The sequence below is a fragment of the Cryptomeria japonica genome, chromosome 10 (assembly GCF_030272615.1).
Source record: "Cryptomeria japonica chromosome 10, Sugi_1.0, whole genome shotgun sequence".
Lineage (NCBI taxonomy): Eukaryota > Viridiplantae > Streptophyta > Pinopsida > Cupressales > Cupressaceae > Cryptomeria > Cryptomeria japonica.
In genome coordinates this window covers 522862321-522889970 of record NC_081414.1, presented here as the reverse complement: position 1 = coordinate 522889970, position 27650 = coordinate 522862321, and the positions used below count along the sequence as shown (strand labels likewise).

Genomic DNA, 27650 nt, shown 5'->3' with positions numbered 1-27650 from the left:
TCAGATTTGATCAGGTTCATTAGGTGGGTAGGATCTTTCTCAACTCGATCAATAAACTCCTGCATACTAACATGTCCAATTTTTGTATCTTTGATCTCCTTGATGTTTGAGTCTACAAAACTTTCTGGGCACAAATTCAAGTACTTATCATACTTGTACTTCATCTTTTTTGCTGATGTTTTACACGGAGAAGATCCAAACTAACTCGAAGACAGCTCTGATTTGTCATGAGAGGGATTTGACATTTGCAAATGGCTGCATTTAACACTAAGGATTATCTTCTTTGATAGTTATTATCATCAATAAAATCAAAATTTATCAATCGGATCAAAAAATCAGACTCAGAACAGGCTTAGGAGCAAAACTGTCAAAAATAGCAGGTCGCGGAAAAAAGTCCAATCTGCACCTTAGGATTCAAAATTTGCACATCAAACTTTGCTTGCATATCAGACTTTAAAGTCTGATATGCAAGCTGGGGAAAGATAATCGGCACATCAGACTTTAAAGTTTGATGTGCAAGTCAGGAAAAATCATTAGCACATCGGACTTTAAAGTCCGATGTGCTGGGGAAGAACAACTGATTTACATATCGGGTTTTAAAGCCCGACATGTCAATTGAACAATCTCCCCTCGCATATCGGACATTAAAGTCTGATACATGAGGTTTACCCTCCTGCATATCAAAATTTAAAGTCCGATATCTGAAGGGATTTCCACACATAGCCTATGGATCAGGTTTTAAAACCCGTCGTACAGACGAGGGAAAAGAAGGATTAAAAGGGCAATCAGATTTTAAAATCCGATTACCCTTAACCAGATCGATAAGGTTTAAGAGCAATCAGATTTTAAAATCTGATTGCCCTCCAATGACAATGACAAAACAAAAACAAAAACGAAGGCAAAAAGGAAAGGAAAAACGTGGAAAACAAATAAAAACCTACCTAAATCCGAGAGGCTGAAGATGAAAAAAATGATGAAAACCCAACAAATCCGCAAGGATGGCAAGAGAAATTGGAGGAGGAAGGAGGAAGGCATGTGCCGAGGAGAATTTGCAAAATGAAAATGAAGAAATAAGCTCCAAAACTTAATAAATAACTCCTAAAATAGCAATTAATGCGGCCATTAATTACTAATCACATAGTGCATGTCAGACTTCAAAGTCCGACATGCAGGAATAAAACCCTTGCAAGTTGGACTTTAAAGTCTGACATGCACTTTTTGGCCAAACAACCTGCAAACCCGACTTTAAAGTCCGAACTGCAGGGGAAGGATTACCTGCATGTCGGACTTTAAAGTCCAATTTGCAGGGCAAGGATTACCTGCAGGTTGGACTTTAAAGTCCAATCTGTAGGGGAAAAACAAACCTTTGTACATCGGACTTTAAAGTCCGACCTGCAGTTAAAAGTCTGACTTGTAGGAAAAACTACAAATCTAAAGAACTTAGAAAACAATAAAAAGAAAAGCAAAATGCAAAAACGAGCTAACCGACGGAGTCGATCAAGCTCTCCTAGACGTCGTAAGGTACGAAATGGACTAGTTTCGTAGGGTTGTCTCATGATTTTGGCTGCACTGAAATCGAGGACAATAGCTAGCTCTGACTAGGGAACAAGCTAGACCACTTGAAGCTTGTAGAATCCAGAATTCTATGTGCCTATATCCATTGGGCTATAGAGTCAGGCAACGAAAAGACTTAAAAGAAAAGACTATACAAATTTTACAATAAGTACAACTCCCTTTGCATTTCTCTTTATTGAGTAAAGAGCTTCAAATGTTCTCCACTATGAGGTAGTGACAACGGGGTACCATCTGCATATGCAAGTAAATAGCTATGCTTGCCACATACTTCATGAATAGTGAAGGGACCTCTCCATAAGGAGTCAAACTTTCCATGCAAACCCTTTGGTTCCCTCCTCTTGTCCCATAACAAGACTTGATCACCAACTAAGAACTCACGGGAAGTTGTTTTCTTATCAAACAACACCTTCACTTGGATTTTGTGTGCAACAATCCTATCAACCACTTCTGCTCTTGTTTCTTCCAACTGAGAAAGAAACATAATCCGCTTATCCAGTGAATCTTGATAGGTTTCATCTTCAATGGTCTTGGTGAGCTTTAATGTTGGAAGTTCTACAGTGATTGGAATCTCGGCATTCAACCCATACAGAAGTTGAAAAGGTGACATATTGATTGCTCTTTTTGGAGTTATACGATCTTCCCATAGCGCATCATAAAGAGCTTTATGCCAAGTCCATTGTCTCTCGTCAACAAGCTTCCTCATAATAGTAACCAGATTCTTGTTGCTTGACTTTGCCTGACCATTTCCTTGCGGATAATAGTCAGATGAGTGTGAAAGAGTAATACCATGATCAAAGGAAAAGTCAATGATCTCATAAGATGAAAAACATGAAGCATTATCGGCAACTATCTTATGAGGAACACCAAACCTTGAAATGATGTTTTCCTTCAAAAATTGACAAACCACCACTGAGGTAGATTGTTTGGTTGGGATTGCCTCCACCCACTTGGTGGAGTAATTTGTCACTATAAGAATGTATATGTGACCTGCACTAGATGTTGGATTGGCAGGTTTGATGAAGTCCAATCCCCACTGTTGAAAGGGCTCTTCAGTTATAGCTAGTTTAAGAGGGAGTACAACTAGTTTAGGCTTACCCAAAAATTGTTGGCATTGCTCGCATTTACAAACCCAACTATATGTGTCCTTAAACAATGTCGGCCAATAGTATCTAGCATGCAAGATTTTGTGTGCAGTAATAGGGGTAGGAAAATGTCCACCACAAGCAAGATCATGAAAAGCTTGAAGTAATCTTACTTGTTTTTGTTTGTCCATGCAGCGCAAGAAATTGTCGTCTAGACCTTTCTTATACAAGCCATTGTCCCATAGGACAAAATTTACTGCTTTAAGCTTTAGGGTTCACCTTTCATTACATGATAGGTGCGCAAGACAGTCTCCATATATTAAGAGATATGCCAAGTCAGAATACCACTCATAAGTGGTGCTGACAAATAGAACCTTGGGAAGATCTTGATTCATACCTTCATTTTCCAGCACCACTTCATCAATTGATTTGTTGTCAGCTATCAACTAACATAGACCTTTTCCATGAACCAACTTAGTGGGCTTGATTTCCATATCATATTCTTGAATCTTGGCAACCTAGTTGCCCCTTTTAGTTCCAAACTCTTGTTGCATCAAAATTGACTTGACAACAACATCAGGAACAAGAGCAATGACATGTGAATTCAAAATATAAAACCCGAAATGTTTCACCACTTTTACCATGACAAAAGCATGCTTCTCCATTTCTGAGTACTTCAACTCATGAGCCTTTAGCGGATAACTCATGAATGTAATAGGTGATTCTACTCCTTCATGATTTTTTTGCATTAGTATGGCTGAGCAGGTATGATCTGATGCATAGCTATACATGATAAACTCTTTTGTATAATCAGGGCATACCAAGATTGGGGCATTCGCCATGACCTCCTTGATTTGATGGAAAGCTTTCTTTCCTTTGGGAGTCCACTTGAAAAGAGAATTTCCTTTCATCATGTTAACTATATGACAAGTTTGTTCAGCAAAGTCTAGAATAAATCTTCGCAAGAAATTTACTTTGCTGAAGAAAGAATGAACAACAGTCTTACTTGTTGGCATGCAAAGATCATGAATAGCTTTCACTCTTTCAGCATCAATTTTTATACCTTCTTTTGAAACAATATGCCCAAGTAACTTACCTTCGGTAACCCCAAAAATAGATTTATTGGGATTGAGGGAAATTCCATGCTGACGACACTTACTCAAAACTTGTTGCAAGTGATAGAAATGATCTTGACGTTTCTTGGAATAAATAGTCAAATCATCCAAATAGACTACAATGAACTTATCAAGGAAACTTCAGAAGGTCAAGTCCATTATGCGTTGGAAAGTTGCTCCTGCGTTTATCAATCCAAAAGGCATTTTATGATATGCAAAAGTGCCCCAAGGTGTGGTAAATGCAGTTTTATGTTGATATTTTTCAAGAACCTCCACTTGATTATAACCTGAAAACCCATCCAACATGAACATCATCTCCAATCCAGTAACAACTTGTAGGACATGATCCATGATAGGTAAAGGGTAGTTATCTTTTAAGGGTGCCTGATTCAAATTCTGAAAATCAACACATATCCAAATCTCACCATTCTTCTTACGTACAGGTACGATATTGGCTATCCAGGAAGAATGATGAATGGGGAAGATTATCCTTTCTTTCAACATCTTTTGAACTTCAGCAAAGATAGTATCAGAGATCTTTGGGTTGTATTGCCTTTGCTTCTGATGGAAAGGCGTAATACCCAGTTTTAATGGAATGTCATGATGAAGCTCTTCGGGATGAAAATACTTTAGATCTTCATAGGAGTAGGCCAAGACATCAACATATTACTGCAATAATGCAACAAATTTTTGCCTTTCTTCTTGTGAACAACACTTTCCAATGTTGATCATTTTTGGATTGCCTTCAGTCCCGATGTTTACTTGTTCATATTCCATTGATCCTGCAGCTAATCTTTGTTGCTTTTTAACATAACAGTCATGTTTGTCAAAAATCTTTTCTAAAGAAACTATACCTTTAGGGATCTTGTTCCCTTTTAATTGCAGAAATTTTTCTCCTGTTTCTGCATCAATACTTTCAATTGCATCCTTTGAAGGGCAGTGACTAGCTTCAAAATACAGATCATCAAAATTATCAGCCGTCTGCAAAAAAATAATTACATGATGATCGTCATTAAACACTTGCCAATGATCAAAGTTGTCAGGAACACTTGGTCGAAAGACCAATTCAACAATGTATGTTGATCCCAAAAAATATCTGTGAGGAACCAAAGAGGTTGTTGATACTGCTAATGAGTCTGCCTTGTCATTAAATTCATGGGAAACCATAGATATATCAAAAGCATCAAATGCCTCTATTATATCCCATACAAGATTACAATAGTGTTGTAGCCTATCGCTCCTCACCTGATATATGTTCCTGACCTGGCAAAATATCAACTCGGCATCTCCTTGAGCATGTAAATTTTTAATCCCCTTCCTTTGGGAAACATTGATCTCCAAAAGAAGAGATTCATACTCAACAGTGTTATTTGTGTTGCCAAACTGTAATTTGAAGGAGAAAGGGAAGAAATTTCCATTAGGAGAAACTAACACAACACCGACTCCTGAACCACTAGAAGAACGGCTGCCTTCAAATTCTAGTGTCCAAACATCATCTGGACTACCAATGCTGATGGTATCAAAATTGAGAATTTCTTGTTGCGAAGTTGAAGATCTTTCTGATTCCGTAACAATACTGTCACAATCAACTGGGACATCATTGAGTGGAATGGCATCTTCACTCTCAGGAACCACCTCCAAACCATCATCATCATGCAGGAAATAATTACCCATACCTGACGATTTGAAAAGAATTTGTGCCCGCTGATCATCAGACTTGAAAATGGTGTATTTTGATTCTCTACAGAAATTTCTTCCCAACAATAGACCATAGGAAGCTGACACATTGGCTACCAGTATTGTCATCTCAATCTTTTCTAGGAATGAAGCAAAAGCAAACTGTGTGTCCTTGATATGACCTATCAAGGGGACTTTCTTGTTATCCATAGAGAAACATCTTCCAAATGTTTTGGTCAAAGTTAAGCCAAGGGCATTGGCAAATTTTGATGGCATAACATTATCAGATGCCCCAGAATTGATTACACGGTTACTAAGCGTATTACCATTTATCAACAAAGAGATATAGAATGGTTCTATCTTCTCAATAGGAGAAGGGGAAGTTACTAAGTTATTTTGAAGTAATTTAGACTTAGGAAGATTACTAGGGGTAGTATCTTTTTCTTTTACAAACTTGACCAAACGGTCAAATTGATCTGGATTAGATCTCAAAAATTCAACCTCAGACATTTGTATTTTGGTTTTCTTAGCATGGTCTAAAATATCAAATGACTGAAAGGAATTAATCAAAGAATGATTTGGGTTCTCATTTTGAGAACTTAAAATATTAGGTACACTAGTCTTTGATGTAGGTGTAGAAGAATTGACAGGTGTAGAAAAAATTACAACAGTCGAAGAATCACTTACACTTTTATCCTTCATGGTGTCCATTGAGATAGCATTGTCTTTTGTAGGATTTGGTATGGGAGTCCCACGCTTCCCAATAGAAATTGGCAAACGTTGAGAATCCTTGATTTGAATAGGAACATCACTCTTTGCAGTGATAGGTGGTTGGGTTGCCTGTGCTTGCAAACAGGTGAATACTGCAAAGACATCCCCATCACGTGTGTTTTCTCTATCATCTTCTTGATATTGCATAAACTTGATATTAGAGTCGCCAGCCAACTCTCCATCATCTTCTTGATGCAAATTGGAGTCTTCTTCACCAAAAAGGGGAAGATCATTCTGTTCAGCTTCATAATATCCTATAGCTGAATTTTGGGGTGGTGCTTCCAATGCAAGCCTCTCTGGAGCAGGAGGCAATTTATTTTGATTACGCATGGCGTAATTTGAATCATTATTTCGACAAGTCCTTGGAAATCACGATAAGAAGTATTTCCTTGTGAGGAAATTTGCTTCTTAAGTGCTAACAAATCATTTGCTAACTTTTGTATCATGGGATCAACAAAATCCATTGAAGGAATAGGTGAATCAACAATTTGATTATTCCTAACCTTGTTAGGATCTCTCCTTATCTTACCGACGAGGATGAGATCATCTTCGACTGATATAGCCAACTATTGTGCAGTGTCCAAATCTGTAGGATTATTCTTTCACAAAAGAAAGCTCACCTCTGGCAATTGAGCGTTGATAAAGAAGCATTTCAAGTTTCCAATGGTTGGTCGTGAAGCAACTGGAATGCGATTGTACAATCTGTTGAACTTTGCTACAAATTCATGCATAGCTTCGTGAGGTTCTTTCTTCATTTGAGTTAACTGAGCCAGCAGCATGTGGTTGTCTTCAGCAAACTTGAACCTTGCTTCAAATAGTGCTCTGAGAGTTGCCCAATTTGTGATACAAGCATTCGGAAGATGATAGAACCAATCAGCAATAGCTCCATGCAAAGTCTCAATGAACAATCTCATTGAAATGTCTTCATGCTCAACACCTAAGACTCCACATCTGATGTAGAAAGAAGCAATGTGTTCATCTGGGTGTTGAGAACCATCCCCCAAAAATTTGGGTAAATTTTTTTGCGTGCCTTTGGGAAGTTCATGCAAAGGTGCGGTCAAGTTCAAGGGACCAAAAGCAGTACCCCAAGGGCCAACAACAGCCATCCTTAATGGATTATATGGTGGTATTACAAAACAACTTGCAAGTAGAACAAATAAGACTTGCAAACTTGACGCCTCACTTGGTACGGGAGATCGTCGTGCAGAAGGAGGAAAAATTCATGTTCGTTACAAAGGAGAATGCGTCCATGGAGGTGTCACAAAAGGAAAATTATGTTCCTGCAAAAACTCAAAAGTGGGATCAACAACTCCCACTAATCATTGCCCACGAGTGTAACTTCGATCAACCAGATTATTATTTTTGAGAAAATCAGCAAAATGGATATTACAATGAAAAGAGCACTGCAACCCAAAGGAAAAATACTGGTTGCACGTCGCTCCCCAACAGAGTTGCCAAAAAAATTGTTGGGTGAATATGTTGTCACTAGCATACTAATGACAAAATATATGACTCACTCATAGCTATATTGAGAAATTAATCTCTCCTCTCATCAAGGGGAGTTTCCCTTTGAAATCTCTTCTCTAATTAATAAGAAATTTAAATATGTGGGTTAGTGTCGGGCATATAATTCTCTTTTTCCAGAGTTAATGTATTCTCCCTTCACTTTGTTACAATTTCCCTATCACTTTGATACTTAAGGAAATTAGCGAATTTATCCAACAAACTATATTAAGATTTTATAAACAAGAAGCACAAAGTCTTTCTTGAATATAACACCAACTAAACTAATTATCACAATGAAAAGGAATTCAACTTGCAGCTCAAAGTCCTCAAGTACAATCCCATAATCCAAAAAACTTCAAGCAATAGTAGCAATACAAAGCCTACTACTAATTACTTAACAATAGAAAATTTCTCAAATATTCAAGGAGCACAAAGTCTACTTTCATAATTCAAGAGCTCTTTAATCCGATTAACATTACTTCCTATATCAATAAATTCAAGAACATATATAAGTCATGAATGTAAGAACATTAACTCATATAAGCAATTCTCTTTAAACACAACAAAAAGTTTGGGATCAAATAAAATCGCTTTCTTTATTTGCTTGATCAAATTTTCACAACAAAGATCAAAGTCTTAGTTGAGGCAAAAATTTGGCAGAGTTTTGCTTAGCATAATTCAAGATAAAAATATATAAATGAGGTTCCCCCTTATATATAAGAAAATTGGAAAAAAATGTGGGCACAGTTGACTAATTCAACTGCACAGTCCCACTTGACTACAACTATAGCAGAAAGAAAATATGCAGTTGTGAGAAAACTTGCAGCATCTAACAATGCAACTACATGGAAAGAAAATGCCAAAAAGGGACAGTTTATTCATTTTTCTCCTCCTCGTTTGATTTTTGGAATTCCTCGAACCTAGTCAGGATGGCCTCCATCTCTACTTGGTTCGGCATCTGGGTAGAATCTATGATCACACGAACATGGGAGATCGTATCCTCAACCTCTACAAATTTGTTTTTACTGTCCTTCAGCATGGCTATGAGGACCACAAAACTGACTTGGATTTCCAGTAACTTATCGAATGCACCAAGTGAGAAATCTTGTCCAGTGCAGTGATCCATTAAGGACATAAATTCCTGTGTGATGGTATCACAAGTAATGAGATTTTGATTGTCATCTTACAGATAACAAGGAAGGTAAGCAATCATGGCAAAAATGAGATCAATCTCATCATCACCTTTCTTCCATTCTCGATCTAGCTCTCTTATCATCAACTTTATTGTCTCTTTCCTATAAGACAGTAGCGACAAGATTTGTATATACTTTTCCCTTGAAGGAACCACTTTATTTTCAATGAGGACGTCTATTTTGAAGTCCTCCATTTTGGTCCAAAGGGTTGTACTTTTTCCAATATTTTCAATCTCCTGAGATAATGAAGTTTTGACAATTTGCATCTGACTTTGGATCACTTCAAAATCTATCAATAACCCAACTGTTGAACTTAGGAGATGAGACCCTTATGACTTCAGTCGTTCTATCCACTTGTCCACCAATCGGCTCTTGGCTCCTACCTGTTCAATTTTATTGAGAGCTTCAGTGTCCATTGAGGATCCTATGGGCTCAACTTCTTGAGAGGATTGGGTAATTTTTAGAAGAACATTAGTCAATTGTTCACATTTCTATTTTAATTCATTCTTCTCATCCCTCTCTTAGTCAAGTCTTCATAACAAAGAGTTTAAAGCCATCTGAGAATACAACTTAACACTCTCATGCATTTCCTCCCCAAGCTCTATAGTTTGTTTAATGTAATCATCAGTTTGTATATCATCCTTATTCTTATCCGATGATGGCACCATGACGTCAGCATACTTCCTTTTAGAGGTCGGGTCTACTAACACCCAGGAAACAATCTTCGACTTCTTTGTTCCCTTGGGCTTTGGAGGAACCAATTGCACAAAGTCAAACACATCAGGCAAAATCACATGTTTCTTCCTCTTAGGTGCTACTACCTCCATCCAAGGTGGTAATTTTGGATTAGCCGGTGGAGTAGTAACTTCTTGCTGAGTGTCACTTGGTATTTCAGGAGCATACTGGCTTGAATTGGCAACAATGACTAATATCAATGTTGAAGTATCCAATGATATACCTATTGATGTAGCAATAGTTGTTGATGCTGACCCTTCTTCAGTTACGACCACAAAGGTGAAAGTGGAAGGTGCAGTTGAAACAACTTGAGTAGTAACCAGAGGTGGAATTTTTGTTATAACTGTCATGGTAGAAATAACTTCAGTGCTTACTTGAGATGGAATCTCTGTTACAACCACCATAGAAGGCAAAGTCATCATTTGTTGTTTCGTGAATGCTTGCTCCATAGCTTCAGGAAACTCCAATATTGAAGATTCAATGGTGGTTGAAGGAATATCATCCAGGCTGGAAAAGTTGGATAGTGTGAAGAATTGTTGAGAAGTCTCTGATTGAGTCATGCCCATGCCCAGGTCCTCATCATCGAATTCTTGTTCCTCTTGCTCAGAATCTGAATCAATCAAATGGATAATCACTTGTAAATTAGTTGGTGCCTGTGAAGTGGCTGGAACATTAACTTCACCAAGATGTGATATTTCTTCAACCTGTGCTTCCTCTTGTTGAGGAATTTCACCTTCTTCCATCTCTTTCTCTTTTCCAATATCTCTAGTAGTCTTTTGTTCTGGTTCCTTCATGGTTGTCTCCTGTACTGCTGAAGATGATTCAGTTTTCTTGGACCCTTTAATTGTGAACTTGATTTTGCATCCTTTCCCCTTGGTTTGCGTTGCAGGAGTTGAGGATAATGCTTGTGAATCTACTTTGGCCTTGGTTCTTGTTTTAGCCATAGTTGTCTTACCAACTGGGCCATCACTATTATCGGCATCTCCAAAACTAGCCAGAAGTTGTTTCATTCTAAGATTCTTTTTTAGCAACCATGCATTGGTGTTTGCCAAAATAGGAGAGATTCTTTGAGTGATAGATTTACTTTCCTTTTTTGACCATTGCATCGGTGGGAGCGGAGAGTTGGCAATCTTCTTTTCATAATAGACAGGGTCTATTATGTCATCAGTGTCTTTCATGGTCATTGGGATCTTTGCCAAATCCAAGTTTTCAATCTTTTCCAGGGTAAGACGACTGAAATCCATCTTTCTTATGTCTTCTTCATTTTGATAGTCTGCCTATACATCTTCAAACCTATAGACATGGGTGTAACTCCTCTTGAGCTTGTTCTTCATGCCACGAAAATCAAAATTGTTTTGTGCCTTGAATCTTCTCATAGTATTCCATTGCATTTCTTCCTCCATGTTTTTGGCTTTGGGGTTAGTTAGAACTGAGTACCTGCCAATTGATTCTGGGAACTTCAACCATGTCTTATGTGCTTGTGATTGCATTTCATGCACATATATTAGTACTTGACACAACTCCGTGAGAATGATCTTGTCAGAAGGATACCTTGGTAGAATGAAGGGTTCACCTGAGAAACATCCTATCCAGATGTAAGTGAATGTTGGGAACTAAAGGAAAATGCATCCAAAATGAGATACCCTGTTATATGCAGCCTCTGATAATATTTTCTTCTGTAGGCTCTTATCAAACATGCACTTCCACACAACAAAGAAGGCATCATTAACTCTTCTAAAGTGACTACCTTGATTCTTGATCATGAGTTGATCATAGTATTCCTAGACAAGAACTAATCTCCTATCACCTTTAGTAGACAAACTTAGATATTGCCTCATGGAAGCGGCTACATAAACTAGGTAAGAAGTCATATAAAATTTCAATGTCACTTTGACTTCTTTCAACTATGCGCAGAGTGCATCATTGATCTGCTCACCCCAATCAATCCTAGCAGCTCCTTTCCTGATTATATTCATGTAATAACACATCCATCTTTGAAAGTAGTGAGAGTCCTTTAAACCCTTCACTCTTGATAACATGGTGACCATGTCGCTGTACTCCTCATTGAAGTCACTCCTGTGAAAATACTTGGGCCATCGCGAGGTGGTAGAATTTCTAGCAGCAGAGAGGTACATAGTATTGATCACTTTCTTACATTTAACCTCATTTTTCTCATAGTACTCTTGAGCACTTTCTTGAGAAATGTCAGCTACTTCCTCAACTGAAGAACCTTTGAAAACACTATTGAAGAAAACACTATCCAGAGTCATGATGACATTTTGATCAGCATCCCTAACCTGTCTTGTATTTGGATCGAAATGATCCACTACTGTAAGTACAAAATCTGGATCATGAGCTGCAACTAGGAAGGAATCATATTTATGCAACTCGGATTTGATTGGGTTCATTAGGCGGGCAAGAGCTTTCTCAACTCGATCAATAAACTCCTACATAATGACATCTCCAATTTTTGTATCTTTGATCTCCTTGATGTTTGAGTCTACAGAACTTTCCGTGTACAAATTCAAGTACTTATCATACTTGTACTTCATCTTATTTGCTAATGTTTTATGCAGAGAAGATTCCAACTAACTCGAAGAGGGCTCTGATTTGTCATGAGAGGGTTTTGACATTTGCAAATGACTGCATTTAACACTGAGGATTAGCTTCTTTGATAGTTTTTGATTAATTAGCTTCTTTGATAGTTATCATCATCAATAAAATCAATTTTATCAATTGGATCAAAAAATTGGACTCAAAACAGGCTTGGGAGCAAAACTGTCAAAAATAACAGGTCGGGGAAAAAAGTCCTATCTGCACCTTAGGAGTCAAAATTTGCACATCGAACTTTAAAGCCCGATGTGCAAAGATAAAACATATTTGCTTGCATATCAGACTTTAAAGTCCGATATGCAAGTTGGGTAAAGTTCATCGGCACATCGAACTTTAAAGTCTGATGTGCAAGTTGGGAAAAAATCATTAGCACATCAGACTTTAAAGTCCAATGTACATGTGTAGAACATTGCAAAAAGACCAACACATCGGACTTTAAAGTCCGATGTGCTGGGGAAGAACAACCGATTGACATGTCAAGTTTTAAAGCCCAACATGTCAATCGAACAATCTCCCCTTGCATATCGGACTTTAAAGTTCGATAGGTGAGGTTTACCCTCCTGCATATCGAACTTCCGATATGCGAAGGGATCTCCACACACAGCTTGCAGATCGAGTTTTAAAACCCGTCGTATAGGCGAGGGAAAAGAAGGATTAAGAGGGCAATCAGATTTTAAAATCCGATTACCCTCAACTAGACCGATAAGGTTTAAGAGCAATCGGATTTTAAAATCTGATTGCCCTCCAAAGACAACGACAAAACAAAAACAAAAATGAAGGCAAAAAAGAAAGGAAAAACACGGAAAACAAATAAAAACCTACCTGAATCCGAGAGGCCGAAGATGAAAAAATGATGAAAACCCAACAAATCCACAAGGACGGTGAGCGAAATCGGAGGAGGAAGGAGGAAGGCACGCATAGAGGAGAATACGAAAATGAAAATGAATAAATAAACTCCAAAACTTAATAAATAACTCCTAAAAGAGAAATTAATGCGGCCATTAATTACTAATCACGCAGTTCATGTCGAACTTTAAAGTCCAACATGTAGGAATATAAAACCCTTGCAAGTCGGACTTTAAAGTCCGACATGCACTTTTTGGCCAAACAACCCGCAGACCAGACTTTAAAGTCCGATCTGCAAGGGAAGGATTACCTACAGGTCGGACTTTAAAGTCTGATCTATAGGGGAAAAACAAACCTTTGCACATTGGACTTTAAAGTCCGATGTGCAATTACCTTCGAAAAGAAGAAACCCTGCAATTCGGACTTTAAAGTCTGACTTGTAGGAAAAACTGCAAATCTAAAGAACTTAGAAAACAATAAAAAGAAAAGTGAAAAACAAAAACGAGCTAACCATCAAGCTCTCCCAAAGGTCGTAAGGTACGAAACGGACCAGTTTCGTAGGGTTGCCTCATGATTTTGGCCACGCTGAAATCAAGGACAACAGAGATGTTGATCGTGCATTTTATCTATGACCGAGCATTAGACATGCTCACATGTGGCCTTTTGAGTTGTACATTCCAATTATGTGGATGGTTATTATGTGTAATCTTGGAGTAAAATGTGTTATCTTGTTACTATTTTATGGGACATAGTCATTGGAAATTTTTTTATATGCCTGGCAAGTGTAAACAATTGTGTTATATAGGTTGCTCTTATTTCATGGAAGTTAACTTGGTTGTAGAATTTGAAATTTGAAGCTAGTTCTATGCGATAACATTTTATGAAGAGGATGGATTGGTAAAAGAAATTGATCATGATGGTATGTTTTCTTGTCGTATTTGGTAGATAAGTATGGTGATTGTAGTTTACCTCTATTAATGCATTAATTTGGTGTGATTAAAGGAAGAAAATTCTTGTTTCTCTGCTATGATTGCAGATTGTTCCTAGAATGTTTTAAGAAATGTATGGATTTAGATGTATCTTGCCAATGGATAATGACATTCGTAGAGGATTTAGCAATAATGTTTCAATTATTTGTGAAAAGATTCACATGTGCAATTGATATTTGTTAAAATGAGTTTCAGGGCTAATGCACGTTGCATGTTTTCCGTCTAGCCTTACGACTTCCAGGAGTAAGTCGGAACCTAGGGGGGAGGATGTATTACCCCTGCCCTAATTAGATTTTAAAACTTGGTTTGACCTTGGTTGACTTTTTAAGTGGCCTTCTTGGATGGTTAATTTACCATGTTGTAATGTTATAGTCAGATATAATGATCATTATGTGTACCTGTAAATGTGCTTTCGCATTGATTCTTATGTAATTTTATTTGTTCTTGTGATTCGTGTTATTAATATTGGGCTAACACTTTCATTAAATAAATATATGTATGCTTGTGTGACTCATGGTTGTAGGAGATTGCAGGTATAGTACCGCATAGGTACGAGGTTCATCTCCACTTGGATTCGCAGATTTGAGTGTACCTCTTTGGTCCTTAGAGATTGGATTAGGTGGTCGTAAGACCCTTGTTTTACCCTAGTCGTGCTCAAGTGAGCATCGTCAGTCGTCCGTCAGTTTCCCCTTTTGGTTGGGTATGCGAGTTGTGTATCTGGTTGGCTTTCTTGGGTTGCGTGTGGTAAAATTGAGTATTTAATCTTAAGTATTTAATTTGATTAAATGTGTTTTTATGCATTAGTAATTAAGGGACTAAATTAAATAGGACCCCTTTGTGCGATTAATCATTATAAGAATTGCTCTATTCATGTTTGGAGCAAGTTCGATTAAATGGTTATTTTTAAATGATGAATTTATTCAGTTTATGCATTTTGAAAGGAAAGATTAAATTTTATTCGAAAATAGAAATATTTTATCCTCCTTGGCATTTTGGAAATATAAATGTTAGTTTCAATTAATTGAGAAAATTAATTTTTAAAAGAAAAGCAAGTTGTTGCATATTTGAATTGTTTGAAAAGAATGATTTTTCATTTTATTTGAAAGAAAGTATTTTAAATCCAAAAACATGAATTTTGGTCAAACAATTTTCATTTAACCTAGGTTTGGAAAATATTTTGGGGATGAAAATTTTGGGCATTTGGGGAAGAAGGATTTTCTTGAGCTTGCAGGTTGGGCTCTTCATCAAATCTTTCCCAGGAATGCTAAATGAGGTAGGATTCTTGTTTACCTCTTTGGTTTCTTTGTTTAATAGAGATTGTTTGGTTTTTGAAGAAATCTGGTTGTGTTGTTGTTAATCTCTTATACTTTGTGGAAAATGGGAGAGTGGTAGTTAAATCACAAACTCAAACCCTTCTTGCCTTCTTTCCCAACCTCCAGATTAGATTAGATTTTGGTTGCTGAAATTGTTTTTAAAACCAAATACTGGGGTTGGCTGTTCATGATGAATTTTTGTTTAAAACTCCATTGAATATTCTCAGAATTAAGTTTTAAATTGGAAATTAGTTTGGCAAATTTGTTGAATAAATGAGTGTAAATCAATCTTATTTTGTCAAATATGGTGTTTGGTTGGAAAAATTTACCTTTTCTGGGTCTAGTTATTCTGTAGATGTAAATATTTTGAAAACCATGAAGTTCTGGAAATTGTTATTTTTTTGGCTCAGTCTGTGATTGTTCTTTATTTGGGGGTATTCTATTTTAAAGTTTTAAAAATAAAAAATAAAAAAATGATATTACCCCCCACGTGGCAGGAGAACCCCACCACGTGGGATGGTAGCAGTGCTACCAATGGTAGCAACTCCTTTACCCCTTGTGTATTCCATTTTTGCAGTGTGCTTTGGCCCGCATAAAAATGCGTAAATATAAAGTTATTTTTTATCTATACATTAATTTTAATTTAAAACATGTTTTAAATTATATTAAATTTGTATTTCTTTAAATATAAATTCGTTAAGTAAATTAATATATGTTATGGGGATATTTTGGAAGCCTTTATCATATGTTTTTGATAAATTTTGGAAGGTGGAATTAATTTATGTTATTTAAGTAAATTTCAGAGAAATGAAATAATAATTATATTATTTGGAAAATATTGGAAAAATTAATATTATATTATTTGTTAAATTCTTGGGAATTAAAATAATGTTTTAGTTTGGAAATTTCTGATATTAAATTTTATTTCATTGGAAAAGAATTATCTACCATAGTTCTTTTTAATGTATATTTTCATATTCTGGAAAGTGTATCTCAGTTTTGGAAAAGATAAGTTTAGATAAACTGTTTGGAACAAGTATGAGAATGATGTTTTATTTTGAAGAATAAATATCATATTTTAGTTGGTTAATGTTTATTTAATTATAGTAATGTGATTGGTTTGAAAACTCATGATGAAGTATTTAAATTATTTTATGATGCAAAATGAATTATAGTGAGTTAGTAAACTATGAGAGACATGTACCTAGACAAGGTAGAAAGTTCACAATCAAATTAGAACAATTAGAAAACTGGATCGATTGTAGTGTTTAAACAATATGGAAGAAGATTGTCTCTTCTGATTTATGCCTATGCATGTTTAATTTTTTGTATTCACATTTGATTAAGAAATGGCAAGTCCTTGATTGTGATTGTTGGATATTGTCGTATGTGATTTGGGCACTTGCTTATGTCCTTGATCTCGAGTTTTGACTGTCTTCATGTGATGGTTTTGTATCCGGTCATGTCCTTTATGCGAGTGTTGAAATGTTGGTATGTGGTTGACCATAGCTGGTCATGTCCCTAGTCAAAGTACTGTCAGTCAGTGCACCTCATATGAAGACTTGTTTAGCCAAGTGGGTATTCCTACAGTATTGAACTCTGTATGCTTTTTTTGGTGTATTCCTTGGTTTAGGAGTTCGTTTGATTATGGTCTAGTGTCATATGGGAAAGTGGCTATCGAGTGGGGGTCATGCCCAAAGTGGTTTTAGGGTAACCCATCGAAAGCATGTCTAAATAAGTGATAACCTAATAACATATTAGAGAGTTTAGTTAATGAAAATGTTAAGTAAGATAATTGTGCCTCACGCATGGGATGAGTGCTAGTACAGACTCGACATGCAGTGAGAAGGCCTGAAATGGCAAACCATCAACCTTGTCTTCACGAAAGGACGTGTTGGGTCCACATGAGACTTGGATGGGCCGAAGGTTCGAGAAAGGTTGCCAAGGTAACCCAGTTGATGGGGTCGGAATCTATGGAGGCTTGCCATGGTAACCATACCAAGTTATGTGATGACACTTGTCCCTTATGTTCGCTAGTGTGTTGTTTATGGTGTCCTTGATAGGAGCACTGTTGTGGAGTCGTTTATTGTTGTTTATGCCCTTGTGAGAACCTGATATTCATGTTAGACCATGGGTTGCTTATGATGGGTTGCGAAGACTTAGTTTCACGGGTTCTCCAATTGATCTTTGTATTTGCTTCTTATTATGTTCAGTTGGATCCTTTTCCTATTCAGAGATCATTCATTTATCTATTGGACCAATCTAGTCGTATGTATTATTGGTTTATGTACGCCTTGATGGCAAGATACAAATGATGTGAACCTTATGTATTCTTCACCTTATTATTTTATCAGAGGGGTCTTGCAATTGAGCAGACCCGGAGATGTAGCCCACTAGTGGTGAACTCCGATATCATTTCATGTTATGTGATGTTTGTGTTATTCTATTTCCTCTTTAATTAACATGTATGGATGAACTTAATCATGTTATCTATATTTTTAACCTTAATGGATGAAACTAATCATGTTATCTATAATTTTAACCTAGCAAATGAATTTATCCTTGTTTTAAAGTATTATCATGTCATTAAGTTAATCAACTTAATTGGATTAATTAGCGTGAGTTGAGTTAAGTGTTAATTTAAGTAATCATGTTGGGAACCTCTTTAGGTGTTATTTGAGTCTTCCGTTGTGTTATCTAAACTTATGATAAGTCATTGTATCATTATGTTGTGTTTAATTTTTTATTTTTTTCAAATTTGCACTCTATTCTTGTGTTTTAGCTTTATCCCTTTGGGGTTTCCTGGCAGGGCATTACACGCTACCTTATCACTTGTCAAGCTAATGGATAATTATAAGCTTACATTGCAATTTTTTTGCTATCATCACATACATGGATATTTCATATATAGATAAATGTCATCCAAACATTAAGTTCAAGATCTCACAGATAGAGAAGAGATAAACATTGAGTTACTCATGATCTATATGGCAATTGGTGTAAGAGTAGTTGTAATAGTTCTTCTTCTTGCCTCTTTTCGCTAGCCATTATGTATTGAATAAACACATTTTTTTGATTTGTTCTTGTATTGAAAAACATTCAATTGTATCCATTCGTCATCCCCAAGCATCATTTGAAAATTCACATTTGGTGGAGCATGCTAGGAACACTTCAATTGAAGTACTTAAAAGAATCTAATTTTGTATCATAGATTATTGTAGGGGCATTTGCATATCTAATTGCCATCTTTTATTCTCAATGAGATTTAAAGGCAATATTTTTGGGGGGTTGACCTAGAACAAGGTGTTCCCTAGCAATTCTAGCCCAACCCTCCAAAGGTATTCATAAATACAATTATTCATTAAAGTAAGCTAGAGAGTGGTAGATTACACAAACAAAGAAGTAGTTGATCACTTAGATTGTAGAATCAAACTTGTTGCTAGCTGAGTAGTTTTACACTTGTGAAACCATCCTAGACTTCAAATTCATTTATAAAGAGGCTACAAGTCTGTGAAGGATCCAACATAATATACATTTAAATATCTATCATTTTTAATTCCAAGGTACCTAAATTTTAAAATTGCCCCAAAGATTATTCATCATGAAACCTAAAATTATGTAAATTTATCCAATTCCCTTTTTTTCTATAATATGAACATTTAATTTGAAATTATCTATCTATATTCATGTATAAATCTTTTAAAATTAAAACTAAATTAAAGTTAAGTTTATTTTCTTTTACAATTGTATAAATTTCTAAAAATCATGTTAATTTATGATAGAATAACGAAGACAAATCTAAATCTAAATTAAAGCTTTCCATATTAATTGACACAAGCAATCATTTTTGGCACCGGCCTCATTTTTTAATTAATTAAAAAAATAAAACTGTTTTTTATTTTTCAATTAATTAAAAATTAGGGTCAAAAGAGCTATAAGTTGCCCTGTTCAAATCGATATATTTTCAACTGATTTTTTTATAAGATTTTCATTAAATTACTCACCTAATGCTCAGTAAATAATTCATATTCATCGTCTAGATATAGACTAGTGTGATTGTTTTGCTGATTTCGATAAGTATGATATGCAAGTTGTGGTAGATGGAGTCAAATCCTGAGTTAGGTTGCTTAACACGTGAATTAAAACAAGTTGTTTATCTGGGGGTGGAACGCAGAGGGAGCCTAAGATGCTGTGCACAGCTACGAACATGGCCCACTCCCCACTTTAACAGCCGCGCATTGGGCTTCCGCGCGTCAACACTTTCTAATCAAATCATTTTATGCGAGATACCTCGGGAAGATAGCATTGAATGGTCAACACCTATTGCACTGTTGGAAAACATCGAAGAACGGGCTCTCAAGATTATGTTATAGAATCGATGCATGTAAGTTGAAGTTATAGGTAGCAGGAGAAGCAGCAGGAGAAGGAGAACAAGGAAACGATGTATCCCCCAAAGGCAGGGCAAGAATATCAGGGTTTCCCCACTGGGTATCCGCCTCCACAGCAAATGACAACAGGGTATCCGCCCCCACCTCCAAATGCATACGCTCCGCCACCGCAAAATCCGTACGTGCAGCCGCCGCCGCCGCCGCCAAATCCCTACGCTCAGGTTCCATATGCCCCACAACCTCCTCATCAAGGCACCCCTCTTCGTCCCACAGAATGGTCCTCTAGCCTCTTCGCCTGCACCGAAGATCAATCCAATTGTATCACTCTCCTCCTCAGCGATCATCTCTCTCATCATATAACTATCTATCTTTGATTATGTGCTAATGCTGATCATAATGGGACTGTTGTGTGTGTGATTGCAGGTTGCGTCACATGCTTCTGCCCCTGCATCACTTTTGGGCAAATAGCGGAGATCGTGGATGAGGGTTCTACGCGTAAGACCTGGATAAATAAATTATAAGCAAGCAATTTATATTTATTTGTGTTATTATTGTTCTATGGAAATGCTGAGTGGCTGAACTTGATGCAGCATGCGCTTTGGGCGGAGGGATCTACGCTGTACTGTGCTATTTTACGGGGTGCGCGTGCTGCTATTCGTGCTTCTACCGGACAAAGATGCGGGCAAAATTTAACTTGGTGGAGAACTGCGCAGATTGTGTCGTCCATTTGTGTTGCGAACTATGCGCGCTGTGCCAGGAATACAGAGAGCTCAAAAACAGAGGATATGATCCTGGTCTCGGTAATACATCTGTGTTGTTACATCTTAAGTTTTAGGGTTTTTTCAGATAGTTTTGTGTTTTATTTGTTTTTGTTTTGTTGTAGGTTGGATTGGAAACCAACAAAGACAACAGCGCGGGATGGGGACCGCCATGACACCTCCTCTCAATCCAGCCATGGCAAGATGATCCCACCGTTCACACTATTTCTGTTTGATGTGGGCGTTTCCGAATTTCAATGGCTGTTTTCAATAATTACTCCTCGATTTACGTTGTAAGGGTTTCATTAAGAATTTTGTCAAGTGGGACTGTAATCTGAGGCAAATCATGACACAATATGACTTGTACTTGTAAAAGCAGTTTTTGTTTCTGGGTGCCCGCGGCCTGCCAATTGTGGAGGCTGTGAAATATTAAGAAATTGATGAGGTTGTCATACCTTCTTCTTTTATAGTGTCTCTATAGAGTATTTTTAAAATTTGTAACATTTTTTAATGAGGATTTTATATCATTAAAACTAGCAATTGCATTTTGGTGTGCAATGAGTACGCTGAATAGGTGTGGAAGGTTAATTAGAAATAAATTTGGTCTATTTTTTGCATACATTTGTGCAATGCATGAGGCCAATCAATAATCTCTTCATTTGTTTGCGTAAAAATGGTTTCAATGGAGAATCGATTTCTTCAAATCAACTATGCATTCACTTACAAGGATCTAAATAGAACTAAGGGATCTAAATAGAACTAAAAACCTATGAATTAGGAATATAATCTTTATTACCAATAGGTTTATGTTATGTTAGCAAAAAGGAGACATGGATGCAGATAGGGATAGAAAGAGGAAGAGATAGAGAGAGAGTGTGTGTTATATATGGAGAACGAAAGATAGAGATGGGGAGGAAAATGTATATAGATAGAGGTCTAGGAAGAGGGGGAGAGAGATGGGGGGGTAGACAGATAGATAGAGAGAGGGAGAAATGTCTAGGGATAGAAGGAGGAGAGGAAGATAGAGGTGGGGAGAAATAGATATAGGGAGGTAGCTTGGGAGAGATAAAGATAGAGATAGATAGAGAGGCATTGAAAGAGAGGAAGAGATAGAGAGCCAAATAAATAAAGAGATGTAGAAACATACAAATAGAGCTGGCGAAGCATATATGTGTGTGTGTGTGTGTGTGGAAAGATGAAGAGAGAAAGAGATATTTGGGAAGATAAAGGGAGAGAAAAAGAGAGAGATAGGTAGAGGAGGGAGAAAGATAGGTAGAGGAGGAAGGGAGATGAGAAGAGAGAGGCGAAGATATAGATAAAATTTGATATAGAGAGATAAAGAGGGAGAGAGAGAGAGAGGGAGGGAGAGCGAGAGAGATAAATATAGAGAGGGAGAGAGATGGATAGATAGCTCAAGGAGGAGAAAAAGATAGAGGTAGAGGTGAAGATAGAGGGGGAGAGAGGAAGAGGGAGAAATAGCTAGAGGTAGATGGAGAGATAAATATTGGGAGAGGTTGGAAGATAAAGAAGGAGATATAGAGATGAAGATTAGAGAGATATAACGAAAGGTGGAGAGATAGAGTGTGCGAGAGTTATAAATGGTAGGATAGAGTGGTAGAGATATTGAGATATAAGGAGATATAGAGAGAGGTATAAGGAGAGAGATACAGATAGAGAGATAAACAAATAAAGAGAAGTAGAGATAGAAAAATAGAGATGGATAGATGGGGAGAGAGATAGAGAGATATAGATGGTGAGATAGAGTGGTAGAGACATTCAAATATAAGGAGATATAGACAGGGGTAGAGGGAGAGAGATATATAGAGAGACAGAGACAAACAAATATTGAGTAGATCTAAAAAATTAGAGATGGAGATAGGGAGAGAGAAATAGGGGAGATATGGAGGAAGATAGAAGGAGAAAGAGAGAGAGAGAGAGAGACATATAGAAAAAGAAAGGGAGAGATAGAAAGCTATATGGGAAGAGAAAGGGGGAGAGAGGTGAAGATAAAGAGACTAATATGGGGAGAGAGAGGGGGGAGGATAGAGAGATAGAGATACAGAGGGAGAAACAAGGAGCAAGTGCATGTATATGAGTGAGATAGAGATATGGAGAGAAAAAAAAATGGAAATATATATAGCTAGAGAGGGAGGGGGAGGGAGAGAAATATAGAAAAGATAGATAAGAAGTAGAGATATAAAGAGAGGGAGTTACAGGGAGAGAGAGAGAGAGATGGAGAGATAAGGATAGAAGGGGGGAGAGATATTGGAATAGAAAGGAAAGATAACTAGATGGATATATGTTGGGAAAGATAGAGGGTAATGAGAGGAAGAGATAGATGAGGGGGAGATAGAAAGATAGAGAGATAAAGATATAAGAAATGATATATAAGGAGAGGTAGAAAGGGATATATAGAGAGAGCGGGAGAGATGGAGGGGTAGAGAGAGAGAGAGAGGTAGAGATGGAGAGGGAGAAATAAAAAGTGTGAGTGTAAGTGTGTGTGTGTGTGTGTGTGTGTGTGTGTGTGTGTGTGTGAGTGTGTGTGTGAGAGAGAGAGAGAGAGGGAGATAGAGGAGGGAGAGAAATAAAAAGAGGATAGAGGAGAAGTAGAAAGATATAGAAAGAGAGAGAGATAGGGAGAGACTAGGATAGAAAGAGAGAGAGAGACGTAGAGGTAGATATAGTGGAAAAGAGAGATGAGGAAGCGAGATATATATAGCGAGAGGTAAGGAGATAGAGGAGATAAATAAAATGCAAATGAAACTGTTTACTTTTATTAGTTTTTTAAAATATTCTTTTGTAGATTAAACATTGCTTCATTTTTGTTATTTCTATGAGGATTTAGTAACTTCTTACATACTGAGAAGAGAAGTAGAAAGATATAGAAAGAGAGAGTGATAGGGAGAGAGGGAGAGACGGGGAGAGAGAGAGAGAGAGAGAGAGAGAGAGAGAGAGAGAGAGAGAGAGAGAGAGAGAGAGAGAGAGAGAGAGAGAGAGGTAGATATAGTGGAAAAGAGATATGAGGAAGAGAGATATATATAGTGAGAGGTAAGGAGATAGAGGAGATAAATAAAATGCAAATGAAACTATTTACTTGTATTAGTTTTTTAAAATATTCTTTTGTAGATTAAACATGGGTGAACTCACAATACCGGTTCCCACTTTTTGACCAACTTTGACACTTAGATGAATATTTTGAAAAAAACCTTAACTTTTTGACACCTATAACTTTTAAATCGTTAAGAATTTGAAGATGATATAAACTAGTGATTTTTAACATCTTGTTTTTAGATTCTAAATATATTTTTTGCAAATTTGTTTGAATAAAATTTTATTGATTTTTCCATCTCCCTCAAAAAGTAGTTGTTTACAACAAACAACATTTTTTAAGAGTGATGTGTATCCCGGAACGCATAATCTTTTTTCTATAAATGATAAAAACTTAATTCTTTTGAATTTTGGTTTGTAACATCAATACTCAGGGCATGCACTTGGTTTGATAGTGATATGTTGAATATTTTATTATTTTATTAAGTTTTGAAGTTCGACTAATTATAATTTGGATATAGGTGTACGTTTGAACACATAACTTGTTCTATATATATCAAAATTCAATTTTCTTTTTTTTTTGTTAATGCATTGAACAAATAAGTTCATGTTCGGTGAAAAACCTACATTCATAAGAAATAAAATAAAAATATATTAATGAAATTAAATATATTAAAAGTTATACTATTTGGAAAGCTTATAATAAGGACTAAATACTAAAAAAAAAATCTTTTAAATGAATTAATTTGACCCCCCAAAGGCTAATGTAAAATTGGTTTTTTGTCAGCATTTGATAGATGCAAAGGAGACTCCATTGCAAGTATGATTTAGAAGTAGAGAGGTTCTATCCAAGAAATTTTGATTTAAGAGACTTTGATTTAACTCTCTTCAATTAATTACTTCAAATGGGACCTCTTAAAGCTTAAATCATTATATATTTTTTAAAATGTATGATTTCAGCAAAAATCAAGACGTACCAAAAAGTGGGAACCAGCTTTGTGAGTTCACCCACATTGCTTCATTTTTGTTGTTTCTATGATGATTTAGTAACTTCTTACATACTAAAAAGAGAAGTAGAAAAATATAGAAAGAGAGGTTTATAGGGAGACAGTGAGAGACATGGATAGAAAGAGAGATATATAAGGAGATAGAGATAGAGGAGATAAGTAAAATGCAAATGAAACTATTTACTTCTATTAGTTTTTTAAAATCTTCTTTTGGAGATTAAACATTGCTTCATTTTTGTTGTTTCTATGATGAGTTAGTAACTTCTTACATACAAGATAAACCTCAAATAAAACAAACTTAGGTGAAAATTAAATATCTATATATATTTGTTATTTAATTATGTATCTATTTTATATATTAAATACATACTATATAATTAGACTAATTGGTATATTTTTAATGAACTAAATATATTATATGATTGCATTTTAATTATATGAAAATATTATATACTAATTATATATATTTGTTTAAATATTTTTTTATTAAAATACAATATAATATTATTCTAGTATATATCTTCTTCTAGATTATATCATGCAATATTTTTTGATAGAATCTACATGGTCTAATCCACAAGAAGAAATATACTCAAATTATTATGAATTGTGAAAATTACAGAAAATCAATATAATATTGTTTTAAAAATAATTTAAAATTTTATGAAATATAATATATAATAATATAATTTATACTATACAAAATATTAATATTAAGATCATAATTAATTACAATATAATTAAACTCTTTAATTATCTATAATTCTTCCATATTTTTATATGAATTAATTTAAATTAATATCATATATATATATATATATATATTAAATTAAATTAAATAATATAATATATAGAATATAGAATATATTATAAAAATAAATATATAATAATATAATTATAACTACAAAATATTTATAATTAAAAAAAACATTAAATAAAATAAAAATATTAAAAACACGTCATTCGAAATATATTAAAAAAAATGCCCTTACCTTGCAAGGACCAAAAAGTATGTATGTGGAAGATATAAATAGCTGTAAATACTTTAGCTATTTGCATTTAAAGTAGTGTTATCTCCCAGAAATATATCGAACGAAATCATGTAGTGAACCATAAAGCGGAGTTTAGCGGACGGTTACGACAGACGGAAAACGACGACGACAGAAAATGACGATGATGAGAACAAAAAAAACAATGAATAGACAAGATCTTTTTAATCGTCTTGCACACTTCTTAGAGAGTGTGATCCGTGGATTTGCAAAATTTAGCTCGTCCATTTCATAGAAAGAGATGCCTTCGGCGTAAAAAAAAATTAGTTATTCATATGAGAGCATAATTAAATGTATTTATTTCATCAAATTCAGTTTGGTTATAATTTCGGTCTTATCCCTTATGTTGTGGAGCCTTGCGAAAAATTCAACTTCACCAATAGATCAAGAATCTATTAACTAAGTAGTATATTTCTAGTTAATTTAGTTTGTGATAGTATTATTTTATAATTTTATTTTTATTAATTTTAGAATATTTAATATTAATTTTTGAGATTTATTTTGTTTGCCACTTTAAAATATATTTTATAAATACAGATTTTAATTATGTATTTTCATAGTTGAAGATTTAAAGTTTTAAACTTTTAAAATTGAAAAATATACCTCATCAATATTTTCATTGTTGTAAGCTAATTTAACATACATTCATGTTGACTTTTATTCAAACATACATTTTGAAAATACTTGGAAATTTACTGAGAAAATTTAAAGTCAAATTCTCAAAAACAATTAAAAAAAATCATAATACCACTATTAAAGTAATACACGTTTATATATCATCTTAGATCCATTGCATGTTTGTTTACTATCCTCACTTCTTGCTCCAAAGTCATTGAATCAATCCAACAAGGGGTTTGACTAATGAGAACATGACCCTCATAATTTTAAAGATGCCTTAAAGATGTTTTTTAACACTATCAATCCTTATTAAAATTTAAACATCAAAGACCAAGATGAATAAGTTTTAGTGATTTGATTTTTCATGTTCATTCCTATGGTTATGAGCTCAACTTACACACTAATTCACTTCTATAAGCACTATTTGGAGGGGTGAATAAAAAATTCAAGTAAGAGTCAACCTACAAATTTTACAATAAACATTTGGACATAGACCTATTTTTTAACATAATTGGTAAATATATTTCTTGCTTCACTGGCATTATTTTTCATCATCAAGATCTCAAGTTAAGTAATGTATTTGATTTTCTTAATTTATAATATCAATCTATCATTCAGTCTCAACTCTAAAATCTAGGTTAATTATTTATACAATTACTTTGATCATTTAACTATTTCAAAATGTTTATGCAAGTGCAATTTTTCTCCTAAGACTTCTCAAAGGAGGTAATATTTTTCAAATTTGAAAACTACTACAATTCATGTAAGGAATGCTAACATTTGTATATTCTATAATTTGTTGCACATCTTATTACTGTTGATGATTCTTTTTAGGCTATTTCTTTTAAAGCAATATTATTTTGATTGAAATGGTTATCTAAAGCCATAATATCTCATGGCTCTATATTTTTGTTTAAAACTTATTGAATAACATTGATACGAACACAACCACCCGCTCTTGGTCTATACTTATGTATAGTTTGTATGTTAATATCCATTCAATATATTTTGTTTAGTTCTAATAAACCCTTGTGCATTATTATACTTTCCAATGGCTTCATCAATTACAATGTTTCAACTTCGCATGCTGTGTGTGTGAAAAAGTGAAAAGAGGTCTGATAGCTGCAGGCACAACACTTCAATCAAGTCATTACATGTATTTTAGTAAATCAATAATCAATGAATAATAAACCATAACAAAGCGACTAATTGCCTTCTAAAAGATGCGAGTATAAGATTGCTCTCATATTTTTATAAGTAATACCAGTGACTAGACTACACCAAGATGAAGGATTTAATCTATATGAGCATGATATGGATGCAAGATGGGTGAATAATTCAAGTAATAATGAATTCAAGCAAATATG

The 27650-nt window shown here is 35.2% G+C and overlaps 1 protein-coding gene across 1 annotated transcript; it reads left to right on the top strand.

The window, feature by feature from the left end:
• The first annotated feature begins 19699 nt into the window (after window positions 1-19699).
• On the top strand, window positions 19700-21097 carry LOC131060814 (protein PLANT CADMIUM RESISTANCE 2). Its single transcript, XM_057994231.1, has 4 exons — window positions 19700-20121; window positions 20227-20298; window positions 20394-20603; window positions 20687-21097. Exons 1-4 carry the CDS (start codon window positions 19857-19859, stop codon window positions 20767-20769), a joined length of 630 nt encoding a protein of 209 aa, XP_057850214.1. The 5' UTR covers window positions 19700-19856; the 3' UTR covers window positions 20770-21097.
• Window positions 21098-27650: the final 6553 nt, after the last annotated feature.

Excerpts from the sequence above, each read along its gene's own strand:
- LOC131060814 (XM_057994231.1), top strand. The coding sequence starts at position 19,857 with ATGTATCCCCCAAAGGCAGGGCAAGAATATCAGGGTTTCCCCACTGGG. Across the intron at positions 20,122-20,226 it reads CACCGAAGATCAATCCAATT|GTTGCGTCACATGCTTCTGC; the intron begins GTATCACTCTCC and ends GTGTGATTGCAG. Across the intron at positions 20,604-20,686 it reads AGGATATGATCCTGGTCTCG|GTTGGATTGGAAACCAACAA; the intron begins GTAATACATCTG and ends GTTTTGTTGTAG.